Source organism: Lathyrus oleraceus, chromosome 5 (genome assembly GCF_024323335.1).
Source record: "Lathyrus oleraceus cultivar Zhongwan6 chromosome 5, CAAS_Psat_ZW6_1.0, whole genome shotgun sequence".
Taxonomy (NCBI): domain Eukaryota; kingdom Viridiplantae; phylum Streptophyta; class Magnoliopsida; order Fabales; family Fabaceae; genus Lathyrus; species Lathyrus oleraceus.
The window spans coordinates 77,727,267-77,750,485 of NC_066583.1; the positions used below are offsets into that span (position 1 = coordinate 77,727,267).

Consider the following 23,219-nt stretch of genomic DNA (forward strand, 5'->3'; position numbering starts at 1 on the left):
GATAAGAAATACACTGTTTATTTTATTTTCTTTAATTTGCAATATATGCTAAAATTGATAAGATAGAAGATTACCTAATAAATAGAGGGACCAGTTAAGTTAAAAAAAGGAAGATACTTTATTTTTTTTCTAGATAATACTCCATCTTGTTTTATAATGAATGTTAAATTTCCTTCTTTCACACATAATAAATTACTATTGTAAATAAAAGGAAGATACTAATAATCCTATCAAATTTTTTTATATCAATTCAGTGTATTCCTGATTATAATAAATATAATATTTTGGGAATAATGTATTTAGCGTAATTTATATGGTATAATTAAAATTTTATATTTTTATTAAATTCAAAAATACATTCATTTTTAAATAATGACACTCATTTTAAAAGGAAAGAAATATTTTTTTATCATTTTCTTGAAAACAAATTCAATGAACCGTTTGAATTTGAGTAAAAAATTGAGAGCAATTTTATTAGGTAATATAATAATAATAATAATAATAATAATAATAATAATAATAAAATAATAATAATAATAATAAAATAATAATAATAATAATAATAATAATAATAATAATAATAATAAAAAATTAAAATATGTCACATGTGAGGGTAAACCAGGACCTCCTTGGTATGGTACAAGTTGTACCACTAGGCTAAGCTCTTGTTGTTGATTATGTGTACAAGGAACAAGTCTTAACCTATATTCTTGATTAAGTTAGATTGTTAGATTATTTGAGTGTTATAACTCCGTTCTGGACGCGGACGAATGCGTTAGAAAGATAACATAAAATATTATTATTCTTGTACCATGTTATAGTATATTATGTGTCTTACAAATGCTACGAATTATATTATGATGAATGTTAAACATTGTTATTGTGTTGAGTGTGAAATAACATGTCTTAAAATCCTATGAAGATGAGTGAGGAAACCTAGGAGAATGATTTGATTAATAACTTAGAAAGATAATCTAGGTTATGAAAATGAGTATATGGTGAGGCTTGGATGCAACGGTACCTAGGTGTGTATCGTGGACAAGTATTCACTTGATAAATGAATCAATATGCTTTGTATGGAACATGTGTTAAATGAGAATGGATCATGTTATGATGCCATGAAAATTGATATGATATCATGAGAATTTTTTTTGATATTTTGGTGAGAAGCTTTTGTTCTAAAAGTCCTATTTTACTGAGGAGCGTTGCTCCGAAAGTCCTATTTGTTATTGAGAATTAATCACGTATTCGGAACTAGTTATGATTGTGCACATACCACATCAAGGGCTTAGGTAAAGTAGTAAGTGGGAATGTGGCACCAATGATTCGTGCCTCAATTGGGTTTGAGCCCTAACCATGACGGACATGGGGGAAAGGTGGACACCCAAGTGGGTTAGAGTCCCATATGGTGAAAGATACCATAAGTGGGTTAGAGTCCCATACGGGTGACAGTCGTTTGAACTGGGGATTAAGCCCCATAGAGGACCCGATATCCACCGTGAAAGTCGAATCATACGGGCATGCGTGAACCAAGCCTTGGCCTAGACGTAGGTCTAGTTGGGGATCGATGTTGCGTGAGTCCGAATAGTGATTTATTGAGTTATGTGAACTCAGGTGACATGTTTCCATACATTGCGATTATCCCTTAGTTACTTAAGTCCTAGTTACAAGGTGTGAGTGATGCACAAGTAACGGAAGGTGAATACTTGAGTTAGAATCGAGTAAAAACCTTGTAGAGCCGAGTGGACCTATAGGATAGGAGAACTCATTGTGATTATTATCTCGTCCCATTATTGTTGTTATTATCTCGTCCCATTATTGATGTTTCAAGGGATGTTGATTATCGTGATCTTCCGCTGTGGAGTTGTGTATAATGAAGACATTGTACATAGTTCTTAGATTTTTATTTTTTAGGCATTATTGTATAGCATGTCCCATTGATGTTTTTAGTTGGACACGTGTATATAATGATGTTATTAGACACTTCTGTTGGGTCAGTATCAATTAATAACACTTGTATGGTATTATTCTAGATATATATTATACAGGTTGTTACAGTTGGTATCAGAGCAGGTCGTGTCTCGACCTATCCTTGAAACATCATAAGTAAATCTATTCCTGCCTCATATGTGTGTTTAGCCAACATGATTCTTAATATCATTGTATGTAGTATTGGGCATGATCAACCTAATTCTATGTGCGTGGTAGGTAGGATTATGATTGAGCGACCACGAGGACTCCAAAGTGTTGGTTGAACTTATGCTTTGAGGGTAGGCTCAAGCCAAGAGTTAGAAAGGAAGGAGGCCCAGATAGCTTAGTTGAAGTTTTAGTAGGAGTTGTGATTCAGGTAATGTAGAATTGAAGAGTAGTGTATGGTTCAAGCAATTTTGTAGTGCTGATGGAGTCGGGAAGTTAAGGATTTCTATTGGATAAATTGTCAAAGCTTTGAGAGAGACGTGACATTGTTAGTGGAATAAGATATACCCACTGATATGGAATAAGTATAATAAGTAATTCCATACAATGAAGGAGAAAGGATGGTTATGTTGCACATATGTCATAAGGTCTGGAAGTGAGGTAGTGTATTAGTGCTCAAGTTTCTAAGACCACTAAAACATTTTGGAAGAACGAGAGTAGTTCATGAAGTATATTTGGAATGGTACCTTGCAAGTGGTTGAGAACTTGAGAGATAAGGATGTTCAGTTTTGTTGGGAGCCTAAGGTAGTGGTTAAGTCTAAGGAGAGACTCGAGGACATGGTTGTCTATTCCAAGTGAAACAGGTATGGACCACATGAAGGTTAGAAGCTAAAGCAAGTATATTCAGACATAAAAAGGGATATCAGGTTCAAGATAGTTTGTCAGGGATTCAATGTTAGTAAGAGACCATTATGGAATGTTGAGTTACCTAAGGATCAATTATAAAAGATTGTGTCAAAGAGAGAACACACATTATATAGTAACGGAAGATCTAGTGGGTTTTGGTTGTATAAGATCTGGTTGAGGAAAAGAGCAAGTAAATTGGATTTAAGGAATTCTAATAGAATGGTTATGTAATTGGAGTTGTGAGAATAGCCTTAGAAAAGAAGCAAATATAGAGTTTGGGAGCAATGTGAACCTTGCATTACAACTACTATAGTGGAATGCACTTCAGATAAGAATACTATGAAGTCATAAGGATTTTACTGAGGCTAAGATAAGGGTCTGTGGTTGATGGTCGTTCACATGTGGAGATTTATAGAGGAAGGAGTATAGTGGAAAAAGTTAAACCTTGGTATTCAGAGAAGTATGTGATAGCGGAATTATGGTCATAAGTGTGGATTCCCTGTCTTGAGATGGATGTGAAGTAACACACACTTTGTTGAGTAGTGAGTCTTGTATTATGAGAAGTTGAGTTGATGATAGACAACGAAAGACAAGCCAAGCTGGAGCATGGGGACTAAGTGTAGGATGTGAAATGTGTTATGTTGTAAAAGCTTATGGGGAGACAATGAGTATTGTCTGTGGCAAGTCATCTAGATAAGTAACCCCAGTATGATGAAGTGTGTAGTAGGTATTGGGTTAGAATAAAATTCCAGTCATAAGTGAGTGGCAATGATAAGGTTCATCTTAAGTGCATTTTATTTGAATTGCAAGAGTAATAGTGGCTTATTGGAAGTCTGGTTGTTATTTATCTTCTTGAGGAGTGTTTGGTTGGTTGATCACGGAGTATAAACATTCATACCTTGTTGGAGCTAAGGGTGTCCTAAATCTCATAAGGGTACCATTGTGGATGTAAAAATTGAGGATGGAGTTACAAGTTACCGCAAGTCAGATTGATAGTTTTGAAGTTGGGATTTTTGAAGGTGTATTGCGTAGTTGGTCATCTCTAGAGATATCATAGAAGTCAGATGTTTGGGGAACCCGCCTGGTGAACCATGCTCAGTTTATGTAAGTCTTGGAAGTACCATTGTTATGCCTATGAATAACTATAAGGAAAAGAGTTGGAAGAGACTTACCGAGTGGTGATCTTGAGGAGGTTAGTTGTGTATTTTACATATGCGTTAGTAAGATGTAAATTGGTTAGTCCAAATATGGCATTCGATAATTTCTTGGATTCATGGCTTCGAATGAGGACCCCTAGGAGAGTAGTATTTTTGTATACAATGATAATCTACCCCATTGGAAGGATTCATGAGTTATACTTCCGAGGAGGAACATGAATCAGATATTCCTGAAGTTAACCATGTAACTCAGACTATATATTAGTAAGAGCATGAGCTAAGATTAAGGAAGATGGGACGGGACGATTGAGAGGAATGATTTTGGATAGGAAGTGCAATGTTATCTCTAGATGTGTGTGAAATGTTATGTGTGACTCTGTGAAGTGTATTGACACTCATAGTGACATTATAGACTGCTTAAGGTCTTGGGAAGTGGTGTCTCGTTGATGATTTGAAGTTCCTTGATGGTGTTAATTTTTTTTATTAGTCGAGGTCATGTGTCGGTAGAAACCTTGAATGAATTATGACCCTATACAAGGATTTGATATAGAATATAGTAATAAGAATTGGATATTGTCAAGCTAATTTGGATAAGTTGATTTGAGCGCAAGATAAATCTGAATGTGATACACCTTTATGGTTGTAGTCGCGTGGCTCCTGTATATATATCTTATGGAGGGTGTTGGTCATATTCTAAACCTTTGTGTGTCAGCAAGAAATTTATTCTACTAATGGATGTAAGTGAGGTCCTAGTACTGTTTTGGGTGGTGGGCACTCTGGAGGACAAGCGTGATCTTCTATGTAGACTCTTAGCTAACCAGTAGTGCTTAGGAATCCCAGGTGTTCCACTGTTGGAATCAGAGTATCACAATGGAAGGTGATGGAGGAAAGGGCTCAATCAAGATTATGGGAATCAGAGAGGTAGTTACTCATAAGAATGGGAGTAAGATAATCTCGTGCTAATGGTGATATCTTATTGGAGTAGTACGATAGAAGTGAAACAATAGGAGTAGAGACTTGCCGCATATAGTATCAGATCAAGTGAAGTTTATGAGATTATCAATAGATAGAATATCAAACTTTATGCAAAATGTTCCAAAAATGGCATGGTGAAATGGATAAAGACTCAATTCTTTGTGTACTGCACCAAAGACTTGTTTGAACATCTGATTATAGAGATATTTATACACAAAAGGAGCTGCAATCAAGGGATTTGCACAATTGAAATGGTTTTCCTCCAAGAATTCATCTTGAACATGACTTGAAAATCAAGTTTGGAACCCTAACTTCCCATATTCGAAACTCATGGCTCAATGGGAAAAAATGTACGTGTACTTTTTGGAAAGCACAAGACATGCTTTACAACTTTCATGTTTCGAGTTTTTGTTGAATCAAAGTGGATCATAATGAAAACTGACTCCAAAGTTTATAACTTTTTAGGGATCAAAGCTGACTTGAAAATTTTCTAAGTGTTTCAACTTGAGACACCAACTTCATGGCCTCATAACTCAAAATCCTTGCACTTTTAGGGAATCATCCGTCTAATAAAAAGTTGAACTATGGAACAAAATATTTCATTTTTTCTCTGGAGCAAAGAAAATGACTGCTTGGATTGGAAGTTGTGACTTTAGGAAGTTTTCCACTTGAACATGAAATTTGTGGACTTAGAAAAATTTCAATTTCTTCGTTTTTCCCTTTTTGCAAGTTATCTTGATTTCTTGATTCAAACTTGATCAAATGAAATTATTGATCATATTTCCTTAAATAATGGCTCATGAGACTTAAAGTTGACCAAAATTCAAACTTTGACTTTGTGTATCAGTTGATTATTCATCAGATGACTTCAAATTTCCAACCTTCAAAGAATCAATCTTATTTGACTATTTAGATCATATGAATGGACTTCGAAGATGCATTAGAGGTCCTTGAATCATGTATTTAAGTATAAGATCATGCTCAGGCGATAAAGTAAACCATAGGACCCTTCTTGGTCAAAAACCCTAATTTGGTGATCAGATGACTTTGAGGCTTGATGAACTTGTAATTATGCCATTTTGCACTTGACTATTGATGAAGGTAGATTATTGATAATAATGAATGAGTGAGAGACTTTGAGATGTTGAGGATCATACCAATCCTTGTTCAGTCAATCCCTTAAGCTTCTTGATGTAAAACCTAATTTGTGAGTCAGATGAAAGTGAGGCTTGACGCACTTGTGATTAGGCCATAATACACTTATTTGTTGATGGAGAGAGAGAGAGAGAGAGAGAGAATTCTTGAGTGTATAAGAATTTAATTGATTGATCAATCCTTTGAGATCTTTGAGGAAAACCCTAATTCACAGATGAAACAAAATCAGGCATATCTTGATCTTGAGGTTAGCTATGCATAAAGATGTCTAGGATGCAAATGATTATGAAATCTAGAGTTAAAATTTGGGGTGTGAAGAATACTACATTGAAGTTTGAACTGACACTTAAACATGAACAATTTTTTTCTAAAAAGTGAAACTTAAAAATGAACGGAGGGAGTAACAAATAACTTTAGATAAAATGCTTTTTCTATTTCTCCTAGTGTGACATGATAATGTTTCTTGAAAATCGCTCCTCTATCACTTGAAGATCTAGATCAAGTACAAGATACTGAAGTAATATGAGTTAGTTGTCCTTTGAGAGTTTCAATTTTGAGTTTTAAAGATGGACATGTAACATACGCCATTTTAGCTACCTTCTCATCTAAAGTGTCTGAAACATTATAATGCTCATCAACTAGATATGTATGTGTTTCCTTAAGAGAATCCAAAATACGATTAAGATTATTTATCTCTTTTTCTATTTTTAAAATCATTTTTTGGAGAGAAATTTTCTTTATAGTATTCAAGTTTTAAAAAGTTAATAGTCTATAAATGTTTGCATTATATTAAGATAAGTAAGCAATACATAAAATACATAAGTTAAAATGATTAAAAAAAAGAAACAATAATTACTTTTAAAATTATGATAAAATCATTGATCTACTAGTAGTATTGATTGCGAATAAAAATAATACGATAAAATTATTGTTTGTAGTGATATATTAATTTTATTTTTTCATTTTAAATAATAATAATGAATTTACAATTTAAAAAAATTTCAAAACCTAATTCGATCGACGGATCCACGCATAGACTCACAACCATGAATATCCTAATTCCAATAAATTTTTATGATGTGGCTTCAACCAACTAACTTTTGGCATGACTTCTTTCTTTCAATTTTAGCAATCATTTAAATTATTTTATTTATAATTTTGTCTTTTTTTTTTGCCAATCAAAGAATTAAATTTACTATACTTTACTCCTTCGGTCTCATAAAGATTGATCTAGTTAACTATTTTACATAAATTAAAAAATGAATAAATAAAATAAATATAATAATATTTTTACTAAAATACCTCTTATCAAGTATTGAGAGTGATGAAAATAATACTAATTAGAATGTAGAATTAAAAAAATGCAATAAAAATTGAAATGAGCCATTCATTTTGAGATATTTTTTATTTATTTTAAATGGATCATTCGTAGTGAAAAAAAGGAAGTATATAAAATGAATACTAACTTTTACTTTAATCATATTTTATTTCATTTTGATTATTTATTAAAACTATTTTATTCAAAATTTGATATTTTATCATTTAATTAAAAAAGATAGAAAAAACGAGAGATAAGAAGGCAATACATACATAAATATAAAATAATTTTTGCATTCTGTAAAATTAAGAAAACAATATATAAAATAGGATAAGAGTACAACTCATATAGCAACATAAATTAATTTTGCATTATATGAAAATAAGAAGACAATATATAAATTATTCTAATTTTGCATTATTATATTATTATAGCATAAAGGAGTATTGTCTGGATCTCATAATGAGACATCAAATTCCAGCAAATTCTTCCAGTGCTCCCAATTTAGTGTCAACAGTTTTAATAAAATCGATGTAGTCTCCATACGAGAATGTCTTGTAACGGAGAGGGTGATCTTCATCTACTAACTCAGAGGGAACCTTAATGGATGTTTCTTCCTTTGGAAATGAAAAAAGAATAAATACATATCTGTCTTTATTTCCTTTTATCGCCACCCTGTGTACCGGTGCTTCAAATCTCCCATTGCTCCATGCCTATATATTAATCATTATAACCATCAAGAAAATAACTTCATTTAATTAATCATAAAAAAGTGTGTAGATAAAGATTCATATGGTCAAAAATGATATTAAGCCTAGTTATATATTACCTGCAATATGTCACCAACCGTTACAATAAAACCATTTGGAGGAACATTTACGTTAACCCAATTGCCTGATTTCTGTAGCAACTGCAGACCTTGAATTTTATTCTCACTTATAAAAGTAAGACATGATCTGTCTGTGTGAGGAACAAAAGTAATCGCAGCATCATTTGTTTCTTTAGGAAGTGGATACTTTGTTAGTCGAGTATCATTACCTCTACACAACTCTTTAATTTCTGAAAAGTACTTTTTTGGAAGGCCTAATCCCTCCACAGCCATCTTTAGGATAAATGAGCTTAACTCCCGTGCTTCTGAGCTAAACGAAGTTAGTGCCTCGCTGCATATATACATAATATATTATTATTCCTCATTTCAAGACAAACTAATAAAATATTTTAAAATAAAATTATTAAAGTAAAATAATTAATTACCAAAAATTTGGATTTCCTTCTGGCCACATGAGATTAGTGAAGCTTCTAGTCTCATTTGGATCAAAAGTATCATCAATACCAAATGTTTGACTATTAGGAAGGGCAACACCATTCGATGAATAGCCCCTATAAACTCTTTTTCCAGTGAACTTGGACTTTGTCTCCTCAGGTAGATCAAACAAAGATTTTATGCTTGTGAACATTTCTGTTTGTAATTCTTTCGATATTTCATCACACCTTAAGAGAAACATACCGTGACTTTCAAATGCTTCTTTAACTTTTTTACTCATTTCTTTCCATTCTTCACTTCCTTCTTCTAATGTAATCCCGTTGATCTTACGGAAATCTAGAATTGGAATTCCGCTCTCACTGTCCATTTTCTTTTTTTTTTTCTTTCTTTTGCACTATGTTTTTATTAGGTGGATTGTATTTTTCTCACCAAATGTTAAACTATATATACAGTGATAATAATATATAAATGAGTATAGAAATAAACTAAATTTGAATTGATCAACTCTATTTTTTTAATTTTTTTTTTGAAAAATAGCAAATTTATTATTGTATTATTATTATCATTATTATTATTATTATTATTATTATTATTATTATTCATTTGATTTCAAAGATAATTAATATTATTCTCTTTGTTGTATTATTATTATTATTATCATTGGATTAACTATTTAGTAAATTATTACTCACTTTCTTCTATTTACAGTTTTATTTTAATGTGTGAAATAAGAAAAATAACATTTGTTATAAAAATAAATGCTGTATATATCTAGAAGATAGTATTATGTTCAATGTACGAAAAAATATATTTATAACTTTATTATATATGTATATTGAATACAAGAGCCATATTATTTTTTTAAGAGTATTGTATTCATTTTAAAATAATTTACGTAAAACTTAATTATCTTTAAAGAAAAATACGTGATGTACATTGAATACAATTTAATATTGATAAGAAGTCATTTTGTATAATCTATCCAAGAGATAAACTTGAAGACTTGTTTAAAAAACTAAAATGATAAATAAATTTATTGAAAATTTATTTCAGTTTATAATTATGTTCAATGTATAAAATACTATTTTAATAAAGAGATTAATTGTTATGTACTGTCAGTTTAAAAAGTTTTACACTATCAATGCATCACAATCATTCGTTTATGTTACTTTTTAAATATTTAAAATAAAAATCAAATTTTGTAAATAAATCGATGATTGTGATTAATTGATAGTGTAAAAAACCTTTACACTGTCAATGTATATCAATTAAATTCTTTAATAAATTGTTTTCTAGATGTTTATTTTTAAAATATGATATTTTTTGAGGTCAAGACCATATTCGTTTTTATACATTGAACATAATTATGAATTAAATAAATTTTTATTTTAAATATATATAATATATATATATATATATATATATATATATATATATATATATATATATATATATATATATATATATATATATATATATATATATATATATATAAAAGTTTATCTCAATTTACAATTATGTTCAAAATTTATTTCAATTTACAATTATATGGTATAATTAAAAATATACATTTTTATTAAATTCAAAATTACATTCATTTTTACAAATGCTACAAATTATATCATGATGAATGTTAAACATTGTTGTTGTGTTGAATGTGAAATAACATGTCTTAAAATCCTATGAAGATGAGTGAGAAAAACTAGGAGAATGATTTAATTAATAACTTAGAAAGATAATCTAGGTTATGGAAATGAGTATACGGTGATGCTTGGATACAACGGTACCTAGGTGTGTATCGTGGACAAGTATTCACTTGATAAATGAATCAATATGCTTTGTATGGAACATGTGTGATTTTATGTAATGAGAATGGATCATGCCATGAGAATTGGTATGATATCATGAGATTTTTTTTTGATATTTTGGTGAGGAACTTTTGTTCAAAAAGTCCTATTTTGGTGAGGAGCGTTGCTCCGAAAGTCCTATTTATTATTGAGAATTAATCACGTATTCGGAACTAGTTGTGATTGTGCACATACCACTTCAATGGCTTAGGTAAAGCAGTAAGTGGGGATGTGACACCAATGATTTGTGCCTCAATTAGGTTTGAGCCCCAACCATGGCGGACATGGGGGAAAGGTGGACACCTAAGTGGGTTAGAGTCACATACGGTGAAAGATACCCTAAATGGGTGAGAGTCTCATACGGGTGACCGTTGCTTGAACTGGGGATTAAGCCTCATAGAGGACCCGACATCCACCGTGAAAGTCGAACCATACGGGTATGCGTGAACCAAGCCTTGGCCTAGACGTAGGTCCAATTGGGGATCGATGTTGCGTGAATCCGAATAGTGATTTATTGAGTTATGTGAACTCAGGTGACATGTTTCCATACATTGCGATTATCCCTTAGTTACTCAAGTCCTAGTTATAAGGTACGAGTGATGCACAAGTAACAGAAGGTGAATACTTGAGTTAGAATCGAGTAAAAAGCCTGTAGAGCCGAGTGGACCCATAGGATAGGAGAACTCACTGAGATTATTATCTCGTCCCATTATTGTTGTTATTTTTCAAGTATTCCTTGCAGGTTGAATTCAAGAGAAGCTGTCTACTAATGTTTCAAAGGATGTTGATTATCGTGATCTTCCGCTGTAGAGTTGTGTACAATGAGGACATTCTATATAGTTCTTCGATTTTTATTTTTTAGACATTATTGTATAGCATGTCACATTGATGTTTTTAGTTGGACACATGTATATAATGATGTTATTAGGCACTTATGCTGGGTTAGTACCAATTAATAACACTTGTATGGTATTATTCTAGATATATATTATACGGGTTGTTACAGTTGGTATCAGAGTAGGTCGATTTTCGACCTATCCTTGAAACATCATAAGTAAATCTACCCCTGCCTCATATGTGTGTTTAGCCAACATGATTCTTAATATCATTGTATGTAGTATTGGGCATGATCAACCTAATTCTATGTGCGTGGTAGGTAGGATTATGATTGAGCGCCCACGAGGACTCCGAAGTGTTGGTGGAACTTATGCTTTGAGGGTAGGCTCAAGCCAAGAGTTAGAAAGGAGGAGGCTTGGATAGCTTAGTTGATGTTTTAGTAGGAGTTGTGATTCGGGTAATGTAGAATTGAAGAGTAGTATATGGTTCAAGCAATCCTGTAGTGTCGATGGAGTCGGGAAGTTAAGGATTTCTATTGGATAAATTGTCAAAGCTTTGAGAGAGACGTGTACTTGTTAGTGGAATAAGATATACCAACTGATATGAAATAAGTATTATAAGTAATTCCATACAGTGAAGGAGAAATGATGGTTATGTTGCACAAATGTCATAAGGTCTGGAAGTGAGATAGTGTATCAGTGTTCAAGTTTCTAAGGCCACTAAAACATTTTGGAAGAACGAGAGTACTTCATGGAGTATATTTGGAACGGTACCTTGCAAGTGGTTGAGAACATGAGATATAAGGACGTTCAATTTTGTTGGGAGCCTAAGGTAGTGGTGAAGTCTAAGGAGAGACTTGAGGACATGGTTGTTTATTCCAAGTGAAACAGGTATGGACCAATGAAGGTTAGAAGCTAAATCAAGTATATTCAGACATAAAAAGGGATATCAGGTTCAAGATAGTTCGTCAGGGATTCAATGTTAGTAAGAAACTGTTGGTGTAAGCCCTAGAGGTCAATACTTTTGGTACTTGTATCGAATTATTTATTAATAATAAAAGGCTTTTTCTTTATTATGTTTATTTAATAAAGTCCCTAGAATAGCTAGTCCGTTTAATGTATTAAGTATGACTTAATCATGAGATCACATTAAACATAAGGACACTATTCTTAAAGTATCCGTAGTCGAGCTTTATTGTGAAGTGGGATAACATTAAAGCATGAAGACTATTATGTTTATAGACCGATGATCACATCTCATGGATCATGGATAAGGAGTTATCAAGTCTTAAACATAGGTATGAATATTAAGAGTAATATTTATACCGGATTGACCCGCTATGAGAATACTTTATAGAAAGTTATGCAAAGTGTCATAAGTTATTCTCATTGTGATAATGGTGTGTACCACTCTTCGACCTGAAACCACTATGGACCCTAGATGTAGAGTCGAGTGCTTTATTGCTGATCCAACGTTGTCCGTAACTGGATGACCATAAAGACAGTTGATGGGTACTCCACAAAGCATGCTAAGGGACATGAGTGACCTAGATGGAATTTGCCTATCCTGCGTAACAGGATAAATGTCTATGGGCCCAATATTGAATTGGACAAGGATGACACGGTCTATGCCTTGTGTTCAATATAGACATAAGGGCAAAAGGGTAATTATACACATAATTATTATCACAGAAGGATTTGTCAGATCACATGACATTTTCGTGTCTTGGGTAGCAGTGATGTGTTGCTAGATACCGCTCACTGTTTATTATGTTAAATGCGTGATTTAATATAATTGCCAACGTCGCGAAAACCTACAGGGTCACACACAAAGGACGGATTGATGAGAAATAGAGTAACTAAGGAACACCGTAAGGTACGGTGCACTTAAATGGACATGAAATATGGTAAGGTACCACACACTTAAGTGATTTTGGGCATATTATAAGATATGGGCCAAAATACACTTAAGTGGGCTTTTTAGCTTGAAGCCCACACAAGTGGTTCTATAAATAGAACCCTTGGGTAGAAGCATTGTCACTCTGTTGGAATTTCGTTTCCCTCTCTCTCTCACTCAAAGCCTTCATTCGTAGCAGCTAGCACTGAGATTGAAGGAATCCGTTCGCGTGGACTGAGTAGAGGCGTTGTCATCGTTCAATGTTCGTGATCGCCACAAGAGGTAACGATTCTATCACTGATCATGCCCATTCGTAAGGATCATTAAAGGAGAAATTTTTAAATTCCGCTGCGTTTTGGATCGCTATTCTCCTTCATTGGTATCAGAGCCACTTACGAAACCATGAATCTGATAACTGTTTATTTTCTGTATTAATACGATTAAAGACAGAATGAATCAAAGATTAAACTGAGATCGATCAAGTTATATATATGATATAAGTAATCCTGATGCAAAATACATTATATATGATATAGTGTTCTTGTTTCGTTTATTCAAACACTCAATGATTGTTTTCCTTTGAGCGATCAATGGTCGTTTGCTTCTTGATCCGACATTAGTATGGTGAAGCAATGACGTGTTGATCAATCATACTGAATCAACAATCTAGATGTGTTTGACGGTCTGAAATTGGTGCATCAGGGTTAGTGACGACACAAGGGTTGTGTTGTCAGAGAGTTATGCGATTGGGGTTGTGACTACACAAGAGTTGTGCTTTCTAAACACTTTTTCGAACAGTGTTAACCGGTTAACGCATATGGTTAACCGGTTAACGCGAAACGAAATACAACTTTCTAACAGTTTTTCAACAGTGTTAACCGGTTAACATATTTGGTTAACCGGTTAACGCAAAACATAATACAAATTATGAACAGATTTTCAAACAGTGTTAACCGGTTAACGCATATGGTTAACCGGTTAACGCAAGGAAAAATACACCCGTTCGGCTAACTCTGCATAATGTGATCGGTCGTCGAAATTTAATTTGGTTTTAATTAATTAAAAGAATTATTAATAATAATAATGTGTTTATTATTGTCTTGTGGTGATCGGTTATGGCCTTAGTTTTCCTTTATTTTGTTTTGGGTTTTAAAATATGACATGCGTGTCGTGCCTCTCTTTTAATCTCTCAATGTAACTTCTTTTCTCATCTCACTCCCTCGTATGTAAAACGAGTTTCTTTATGTAATGTAATGTTATGAAGAAAGCAAAGAAGTCAGTGCCAAAGGAGGACAACCTTGAAGATCTTGCTTGGAGAAGCTTAGATCGTTATTAGGTTAGCTTAGGTTCTCTTATTGGCTTGGGAGAACAATTGCGCTAGGGGCCATAACTGTTTCATTATATTGTATGTTGATGCATGTGAATGTATGTTGATGCATGTGAGAGACGATTTATATGATAAATAAGCCGGTGAGATCAGAATAATTGCAAATTCCCTCAAATTAAATATTAAGTTTATGCTTTCCAAGTTTTAACACTCATCAAGACTAGTATCGGATAATGTAGGTTTCGCCTACGCGAGGTTCATGTTCTATATTAGTAAGGTGCGATGGGATAATTGTAATATCCAACCGTTAAAACAATGGGTCAAACTTAACTAAACAAATTATAATAAGATTATATATGTTTAGAAGCAAGAGTTGGAAATGATCCATGTGATGGATTAGAATAAGGAGTTATTCACCCAACTAAAATATTTGAGAGTTGTATTAGATACAATTGGAAGGAGTTCCTACCTAAATAACCTAGTTTTGTGTAATCTGCCTACGCAGACTTAAAACGAAGTGAAATATGGATCTCGACCCACTAGAAAATCTTCCAACGGGATTTTTCGAATCAAATGGTGAGAGTCATTTGTTTTGAGTAAAATAGTGGGAGCATATTTAATTAAAGGCCTAATTAAATATGTTATTGATACTTATATTTTCATTAATTCTTATGTAGATTACCATGACAACAAACACCTCTAACAACATCTTGCGATCAATCCTTGACAAAGAAAAATTGTCTGGGACAAATTTTCTGGATTGGCACCGAAACCTGAGGATTGTCCTCAAACATGATAAAAAGCTGTATGTCTTGAAGAAACCTGTTCCTGAAGAGGAACCTCCTAGTTCTGCACCTAAGGCAGAAAGAGATGCTTATAAGAAGCATGTCGATGATGCCAATGAAACTGCTTGTCTCATGCTAGCTACCATGAACTCAGAATTGCAAAAGCAACATGAGAACATGGCATCGTTCGATATGATCAAACACCTGAAGATGCTCTATCAAGAGAAAGCAAGGCATGAGAGGTTTGAAGTTTCAAAAGCCCTTTTTCAAGGCAAGTTAGCTGAGGGAGCCCCTATAGGTCCCCATGTGCTCAAGATGATTGGGTATGTGGAAAACCTTGAGAGATTGGGTTTTCCCCTCGGAAAGGAACTTGCGACTGATTTGATCTTGCAATCGTTGCCAGATAGATTCAGTCAATTTGTCCTAAATTTCAATATGAATGATATGGACAAATCTCTTCCTGAACTGCTCGCCATGTTAAGAACTGCTGAGCAGAATCTGAAGTCAAAAGGGAAGTCCATTATGATGATCGGAAATGGAAAGAGACAGAACAAAAGGCCCACTAAGCAGGGTGATAAAGGGAAAGGCAAGGAAGTTGCCAAACCCAAACCCACCGTTGCTGCTTTAAAGCCTAGTGGAGGCATAGCAAAAGAAGGCACCTGCTTCCATTGCGGTAAGACCGGACACTGGAAGAGAAACTGCCCAAAGTACCTGGAAGATAAGAAGAATGGAGTAGAGACTTCAACTTCAGGTATTTTTGTTATTGAAATTAATTTATCTACTTCTACATCATAGGTATTAGATACTGGATGCGGTTCTCACATTTGCACTAATGTGCAGGGACTAAAAAGGAGTAGAGATTTGGCAAAAGGTGAAGTCGACCTACAAGTTGGCAATGAAGCAAAGGTTGCTGCTTTAGCTGTAGGAACTTATGTATTGACTTTACCTAGTGGTTTAATAGTTCAGTTAGAGAACTGCTATTATGTACCTGCAATTAGCAGGAATATTATTTCCGTTTCTTGTTTGGACAAGTTTGGTTTTTCATTTATAATAAAGAACAATTGTTGCTCAATTTATTTGAATGATATATTCTATGCTATTGCATAATTGAACAATGGACTATATGTCCTTGATCTTGAAATGCCTATTTATAACATTAATACTAAAAGGATGAAACCTAATGAGTTAAATCCAACTTACATTTGGCATTGTCGATTAGGCCACATAAATGAGAAACACATTTCCAAACTCCATAAAGATGGACTCTTGGACTCTTTTGATTATGAATCATATGAGACATGCAGATCTTGTTTGATTGGAAAGATGACAAAGTCTCAATTCACAGGAAAAGGTGAAAGAGCTAATGATCTTTTGACCCTCATACATACTGATGTATGTGGACCACTGAACATACCAGCCAGATGAGGTTTTTAGTACTTCATCACATTTACTGATGATTTCAGTAGATATGGTTATGTGTATTTAATGAAACACAAATCAGAGTCCTTTGAAAAGTTCAAGGAATTCAAGAATGAAGTACAAAACCAACTAAGTAAGAATATTAAAACTCTTCGATCAGATCGAGGTGGTGAGTATTTAAGCCTAGAGTTTGATGACCATCTGAAAGAGTGTGGGATCCTATCCCAACTTACTCCTCCTGGAACACCCCAATGGAATGGTGTATCTGAGAGAAGAAATCGAACCCTGTTAGACATGGTCCGATCCATGATGAGTCACGCCGATCTTCCAAACTCCTTTTGGGGACATGCACTATTGACAACAGCTTACACACTTAACCGTGTTCCATCCAAAAAGGTTGAGAAGACACCATATGAGATATGGAGTGGTAAGAAACCACATATGTCTTACATGAAGATTTGGGGTTGCGAAGTTTATGTGAAACGACAAATTTCAACTAAGCTTGAGCCCAAATCTGACAAATGCTTATTTGTGGGGTATCTGTAGTGGTGTATTCATCGCCTTTAGATTTATTGACTAAATCAAAAGCAAAGCATACAAAGATAGAGTCGCCACCGCACTTCTATTTATCCAAAGGAATGGCTAGAAAGCGAACAAAAGCCTAAGAAGTTTTGTAACGAGAAAACTAATAAAAAGGTCAGAGATCTGGGTAAGGGGGTAATTATGCAAAGGGAAGGTGTTAGGCACCCAATGCATCCTAGGTACTCCTAGGGAACCCTTTTCACAACTTGTTGTAAAAAGATATTGTTTATGAAAATATTTATTGTGCAAACATGAGGGAAGAGGTGAGAAAAGAATGTACAAGTTTTATTATTTTTGTGTTTGAACGGATGAACCCGTTGCCTACGTACCTTTTCATGAAAGATAAGGATCAAAACGCCGTAGTTCGGCTAAAAGATTTCCAAAAAGTGAGTGGATTAATTTTAAACAAGAGCCTTAAGATCTTTCATTATCAAAGGGAGAACACTCAACATGAACCAACAATCCACCATGCGAGAAAAGCTTCAACTTGCTAGTGAGGGATTATGCCCTATAATAAGCAAAGAAGTCTTACAATTCAGTCACTAAGGACAAAAGGTGAGATTCACATCAACCACTAAGATAATTGAGATCTATGGCTAATGTATGAAAACTTATCAAGAAGTGGACAAGGGCCACAAAAAGCAATTGAGTGAGTGAAATTAACCAATTAGAGTATTCACAAAAATGGTCAAAGTATGATTAGAATTCAATTCAAAAGAAGTATTGTGAAAATGAAGTTTGAAAATCAAAGGCCTAAGGCCTAGGTTTCTAGTTTTGAAAATAGATGAAAATGTTTGCACAAAAGTTTCTGGTTTGGGTTAACATGCAAATGGAGGTTTAAAGAACAAAAAGGTGGGAGGATGAGGAACAAAACTTCATAGGAGTTCCTCTCTTGAGATCATATGTAGATGATCCAAGCAAGTACCATCCTTTGGAATCAGGCAACACAAGCAATAAGCAAATAAGCAAGGTCAAAAAAGAACAAACAACGGGAAACGGATTGCCAATAAATGGTCTTACATCCAACTCCACAACAAATGGGAAACGGAGTGCCAATAAATGGTCTTACGTCCAACTCCACAAAAGAAACAAGATAGGAAACAGATAGCCAATCACTGGTCTTACACCTGACTCCACAAACAAAGCAAGAAAGGAAATGGAGTGCCAATAAATGGTCTTATATCCAACTCCACAAAAGAAACAAGATAGGAAACAGATAGCCAATCACTGGTCTTACATCTGACTCCACAAACAAAGCAAGAAAGGAAATCCATAAAAGAAACAAGATAGGAAACAGATAGCCAATCACTGGTCTTACATCTGACTCTACAAAAAGAAATAAGAAAAGGAAATGGAGTGCCAATAAATGGTCTTATATCCAGCTCCCCAAAAGGAACAGGAAACAGATGGCCAATCAATGGTCTTACATCTGACTCCTCAAACAAAACAGATAACAAATGCAAAAGCAATATGCAAACAGATATGCAAAAAGCAAACATGAAGGATGTGCAATTAAGCAATCAAGCAATCAATTAGCACGTATACACAATCAAGAGGCTCAATCAAAGTTGGGTTTTAGTCAAGGGGTCATATCGACCTTGACAAACAAACCAATACTGTTAGAGGTGTTTTTGAGCTCTTAACCCTAACATTGAGAGTTAGGGTGAAGCAGATGAAAGGAAATGAGGGTTATGCCTCATAGCTCTTAACCCTGGCCGGGGTGAGCTGAAATCAAAGAAGGTGTGGGAGTCCAGAATGAGGAACTCCTCTCCACATGACTGACACTACAAGATTTTTGAGGTGTTTATTCAAATGCATCAGCACGTAGTGCGAGCAATACGAATGACTCAACTGAATAGCAGGGGATAGATTGTACATCCCTTCTATCTTCCAATTGCCTCTTCACTTAGGAGGACTTAAGATGCTTGGCACAAAATTAAACAATCAAGAACATGGCCTCTTAAGGAGGGCTTCAGACAGGTGCCTGCCAAAAGATGGCAGGACTTCCAGACTACATGGAGAATAGAGGTTACCTAAGTGGTATGCCAACCACAAGCAAAGCAAAGTTCAAATAATGAACTTAAAGCAGCTTAGGTACCTGTATGAAAAGCTAAACCATCAGTATAGTGTTCAGACAAACAACCAACAGTTAACAGATAACAACAGACAGACAATCCCAATATGCACAATGTAAGTCAACAAACTCAAGTGAGCTAGCCACCCAAGGACCTACAACACAATCAACATTAGTTAAACAAAACAAATTGCATCTCAATTCATGAGATCAACATCATCCATTAGGACTTATTGCTTGAACCTGAAAGGCAAAGCTCAAATTATGAGTACAAACCCCTAGGACAAAGCCTAGGGTCAAAAGCAAAGTAAAAAGTCAAAACAGCAACCAATATTCAACATGAAGCATGTTTATTCAATCAAGAACATGTCCTAAAAAGGACCAAGTCAAATGCATTAAGCAAAGTCATCTCATGTGCAAGAGAAGGCAAAGGCAAATTCAAAGCTCACAATTGATCATTAAGAATCAAAATTCCATATTAAAACAGAAATGACTCAAACAATTCTGGAATTTTTTATGTGCATACAACATGTCAAACACAATCATCATGCCAAAAATTAGAAACAAAGGAGCTCATTTGATATGGAAATAAAAATGAATAAGTATGACATCAAATTGTGTGACACACATTGTCACACCATACAATCACATGCATAAAACAGAAATGAAACATGGTAAAAATGCACAATCAAGCCTCAAAAATCAAGCAACATGTTAAGAATTAGCACATAAAATTTCATGGAATTTGGACAATGTATGAGCATTTCACAATAGGAAGAATGAGGCATGTCACAATTGCATACATGTTCAATCAACAGTCCACAATCAAAAATCCAGAAATGATAAAATCATGAAATCATATCATAAAAATACTAGACATCTCAAGGATCATGTAGAAAAAATTTTGGAATTATTTGGATCATTTTCTATTTGATATGAATATTTGAATATGATGAAAATATTTGAAATGAAAATGATCATGCATAGGAAATTATGGAGGGAAAGAAGAAATGGAAATTAATTTGAAAATGTGGAACCGACCAGAATCGAACTGTGTGTGCACGCTGGAAACAAATAAATTCCAAAATGCTAAAGCTGAGAATCGAAGGAAGGAATGGCGCTAGGGACTGAAACACAGTCGTTTCATTTAATGACATGGCGCGCCAACTCACGGGTCAAAGGCCACGCGTGTAAAGTCAAGCAACATAGGCCAATGGATTCGCCACGAGGCATGCACATGAGGACAAAGCCCTAGCCAGCTCGTCCAGTTGCAGATGGCGGCGCCTATGGTGGAAACCACCGTCTTCTTCGTGAAGACGGTGGAGCTACAGTGCTCGTGCATGAATTTTTTTCCAGAATCCAGTAAAAATTATATCAAAAGAAAGCTCTCAACACGTACATTACAGATCGATCATTACCTAAGTCTAAATCATCATGAATCATGCAAATCGAAGCAAAACAGTTTGGCATTCAAAACTTCAATTCATCATAACTTGCTCAATACACGACCAATTTCAATTCTACAACCACTAGAATGCTCAGCATGATGAGATCTACTTAAACATGGCAACGATTTGAAGAATTAAGAGGTTCAAAATTCTAACCTCTTGAAGAGCAGTATGAGAAAACGAGCGATTCAAGGCTTCAATTGATCCAGATCTACTCCTGAGATGATAACTTGAAGCTTTGTGCAATAATTGAGGCTTGGCACGACCTAGATCCAGCTCAAATATCAATTTCCATCTTCATGTTCTTGCTTGGAGTATGCACGAATTCTGGCCAAAATCACCATTCCAATGCTTGATTCTTCATCCACTACACTCAATAAACCAGAATATGGAAGAAAATTGCAATGCTATGTGGAGAATTTTCAAGTTTTGATTGAGAGAAAATTTTGGAGGGAAGAAGAATTTGAGATCTAGAATGAGCAAAAACTCCAGAATTCTGTTATGCTTTGGTTTATATATGCTCTACTAATCACATCCAAATTAGGATTAAGCATGGTTTAATTGAGATTAGTGAAAATAGGGTGTGTGACCAAAATTGGGAAATTGGAGGTGCCATGCAAATGCATACGTGAACAGTACCAAATGGGAGCTCAAATTCACTTAAAATCACCTCATGCACATGTTGGCAATGATATTTTGTTCATATGATGCACCAATTTCAAATTTGTAATTTTCCCTCCAAAATGGGCATGAAAGAACAAATGATCATATGATGAAATTTCATGCAATGTGATGAATGATTTGGAAATTAGAGGTCATGACAAGCAAAATTCAAAAAGAGGCACTCAATTTGGAGTTATGAGTCAAAAGTTATGGCTTGTTGAAGTTCCATGCACACTTGGCAATGATTGGATCATATCTCCTTAACCATTCATCAGATGCTCATGATCTTGGACTTTTTGGAAATGGGAGAGAAAGATCTTCAACTTTTATTTTGGATAAAAATTCATTTGAAGCTTCTTTGATGTTGGAAAAATGAGTTGAAGTTGGTCCAAAAACTTTCCATTTTTGGAAAGTTGAAATTACAGGTCACTTTCCATTTTGGGAAACTTTTGTACTAGCTTCAAATTCTCCAATGTAGAGGTTTGACATGATGGATAAGCATTGTTTGGACATGAATGGGATAAAGAAACTCAATTTCTCAATTCAAAGCCCTCAGTTGACTTTCAGTTGACTGGCATTGGTCCTTAGATGACCTGAAAATATTCTGGTGAACTTGGGCCTTTGCCACTTGGGGACTTTGCTCCAAAATGGACCTGTAGCTCATATAATCTCAATAGAATGATCACATGATCCATATCTCAATCAAAACCTCAACTCTTGCACAAAGGATTCACTTGAATTGCCTTGACCTGTTGACTGCTTAAGTTGTAAGACAAATGTTAGATGACATATTTTTGTACATTTTTGGTTAGTGATTAAAAGAAAAGCAATGATACACAAATTCAAGCAATGCTTGGTGATCAAGAATCACTCTCAAGAAAGATCCCACCCACAGGGAAGGAAGCAAGGTGTCCAATGATCCTTGAGGTTTTGTAATGCAATGCTATGATGTCATGAGGGATCTTAGGGACAAAATTGGGGTCTTACAGATGCCCCTATTTAAGATCATTCTAGCCGGAGAAGTGAAGGTTAAAATCTTCATCTCGACGCGGTAGAATGGGCTTAAATAACAACAAAGAGACAAATTTTGGTCCTTAAGAGACCTCATGATGCAAATGTATGAGTGCAACAGAAACAAAACTCTGTGGGAATATAGGTCCACAAAGAAGAAAAAGAAAATAAGGAGAAAAGACAAATCCACAGGAATGATGCACTTCCTAATGGAACAGAGACTCTGACGGGACTCTTATGGGGATAAGAAAAGAATGCGTGAGCAGGACACGACTTGAGACTGGAGACTTTACTAGGGAGTAAAGGACTGACACCGGGGAAAAGAAGTTTCCAAAGGGAACAAAATCCATTGGAAAGACTCAAACTGACTCAAAGATGCGTGTATTGGGGAAAACGCCAATACAACAAAACTATCCACAAAGGATACTTCAGATAAAAATCCGGACTCAGGCTGGGGATAAGATTCACACAGAACCTCCCTGCCGGAGAAAATTGCATATATTGGAGAAAACGCCAATACAGCAAAAAGGGTGAATCACAACAGAAACTCCGCTGGGGAATGTCTATCAAAGACTCTCCAGAGGAAGCAAAAGGGTGAGGTGTTACCGGTTACTGGGTAACAAGCTCAAAGAGACATG

The 23,219-nt window shown here is 34.6% G+C and overlaps 1 protein-coding gene across 1 annotated transcript; it reads right to left on the reverse strand.

The window, feature by feature from the left end:
- Positions 1-7,701: 7,701 nt before the first annotated feature.
- Positions 7,702-9,111, reverse strand: LOC127087719 (probable 2-oxoglutarate-dependent dioxygenase AOP1). The gene is made up of 3 exons (XM_051028652.1): positions 8,683-9,111; positions 8,258-8,588; positions 7,702-8,141 (listed from the first exon to the last, which is right to left on the reverse strand). The coding sequence occupies exons 1-3, from the start codon at positions 9,057-9,059 to the stop codon at positions 7,899-7,901; spliced, it is 951 nt and encodes a 316-aa protein (XP_050884609.1). The 5' UTR covers positions 9,060-9,111; the 3' UTR covers positions 7,702-7,898.
- Positions 9,112-23,219: the final 14,108 nt, after the last annotated feature.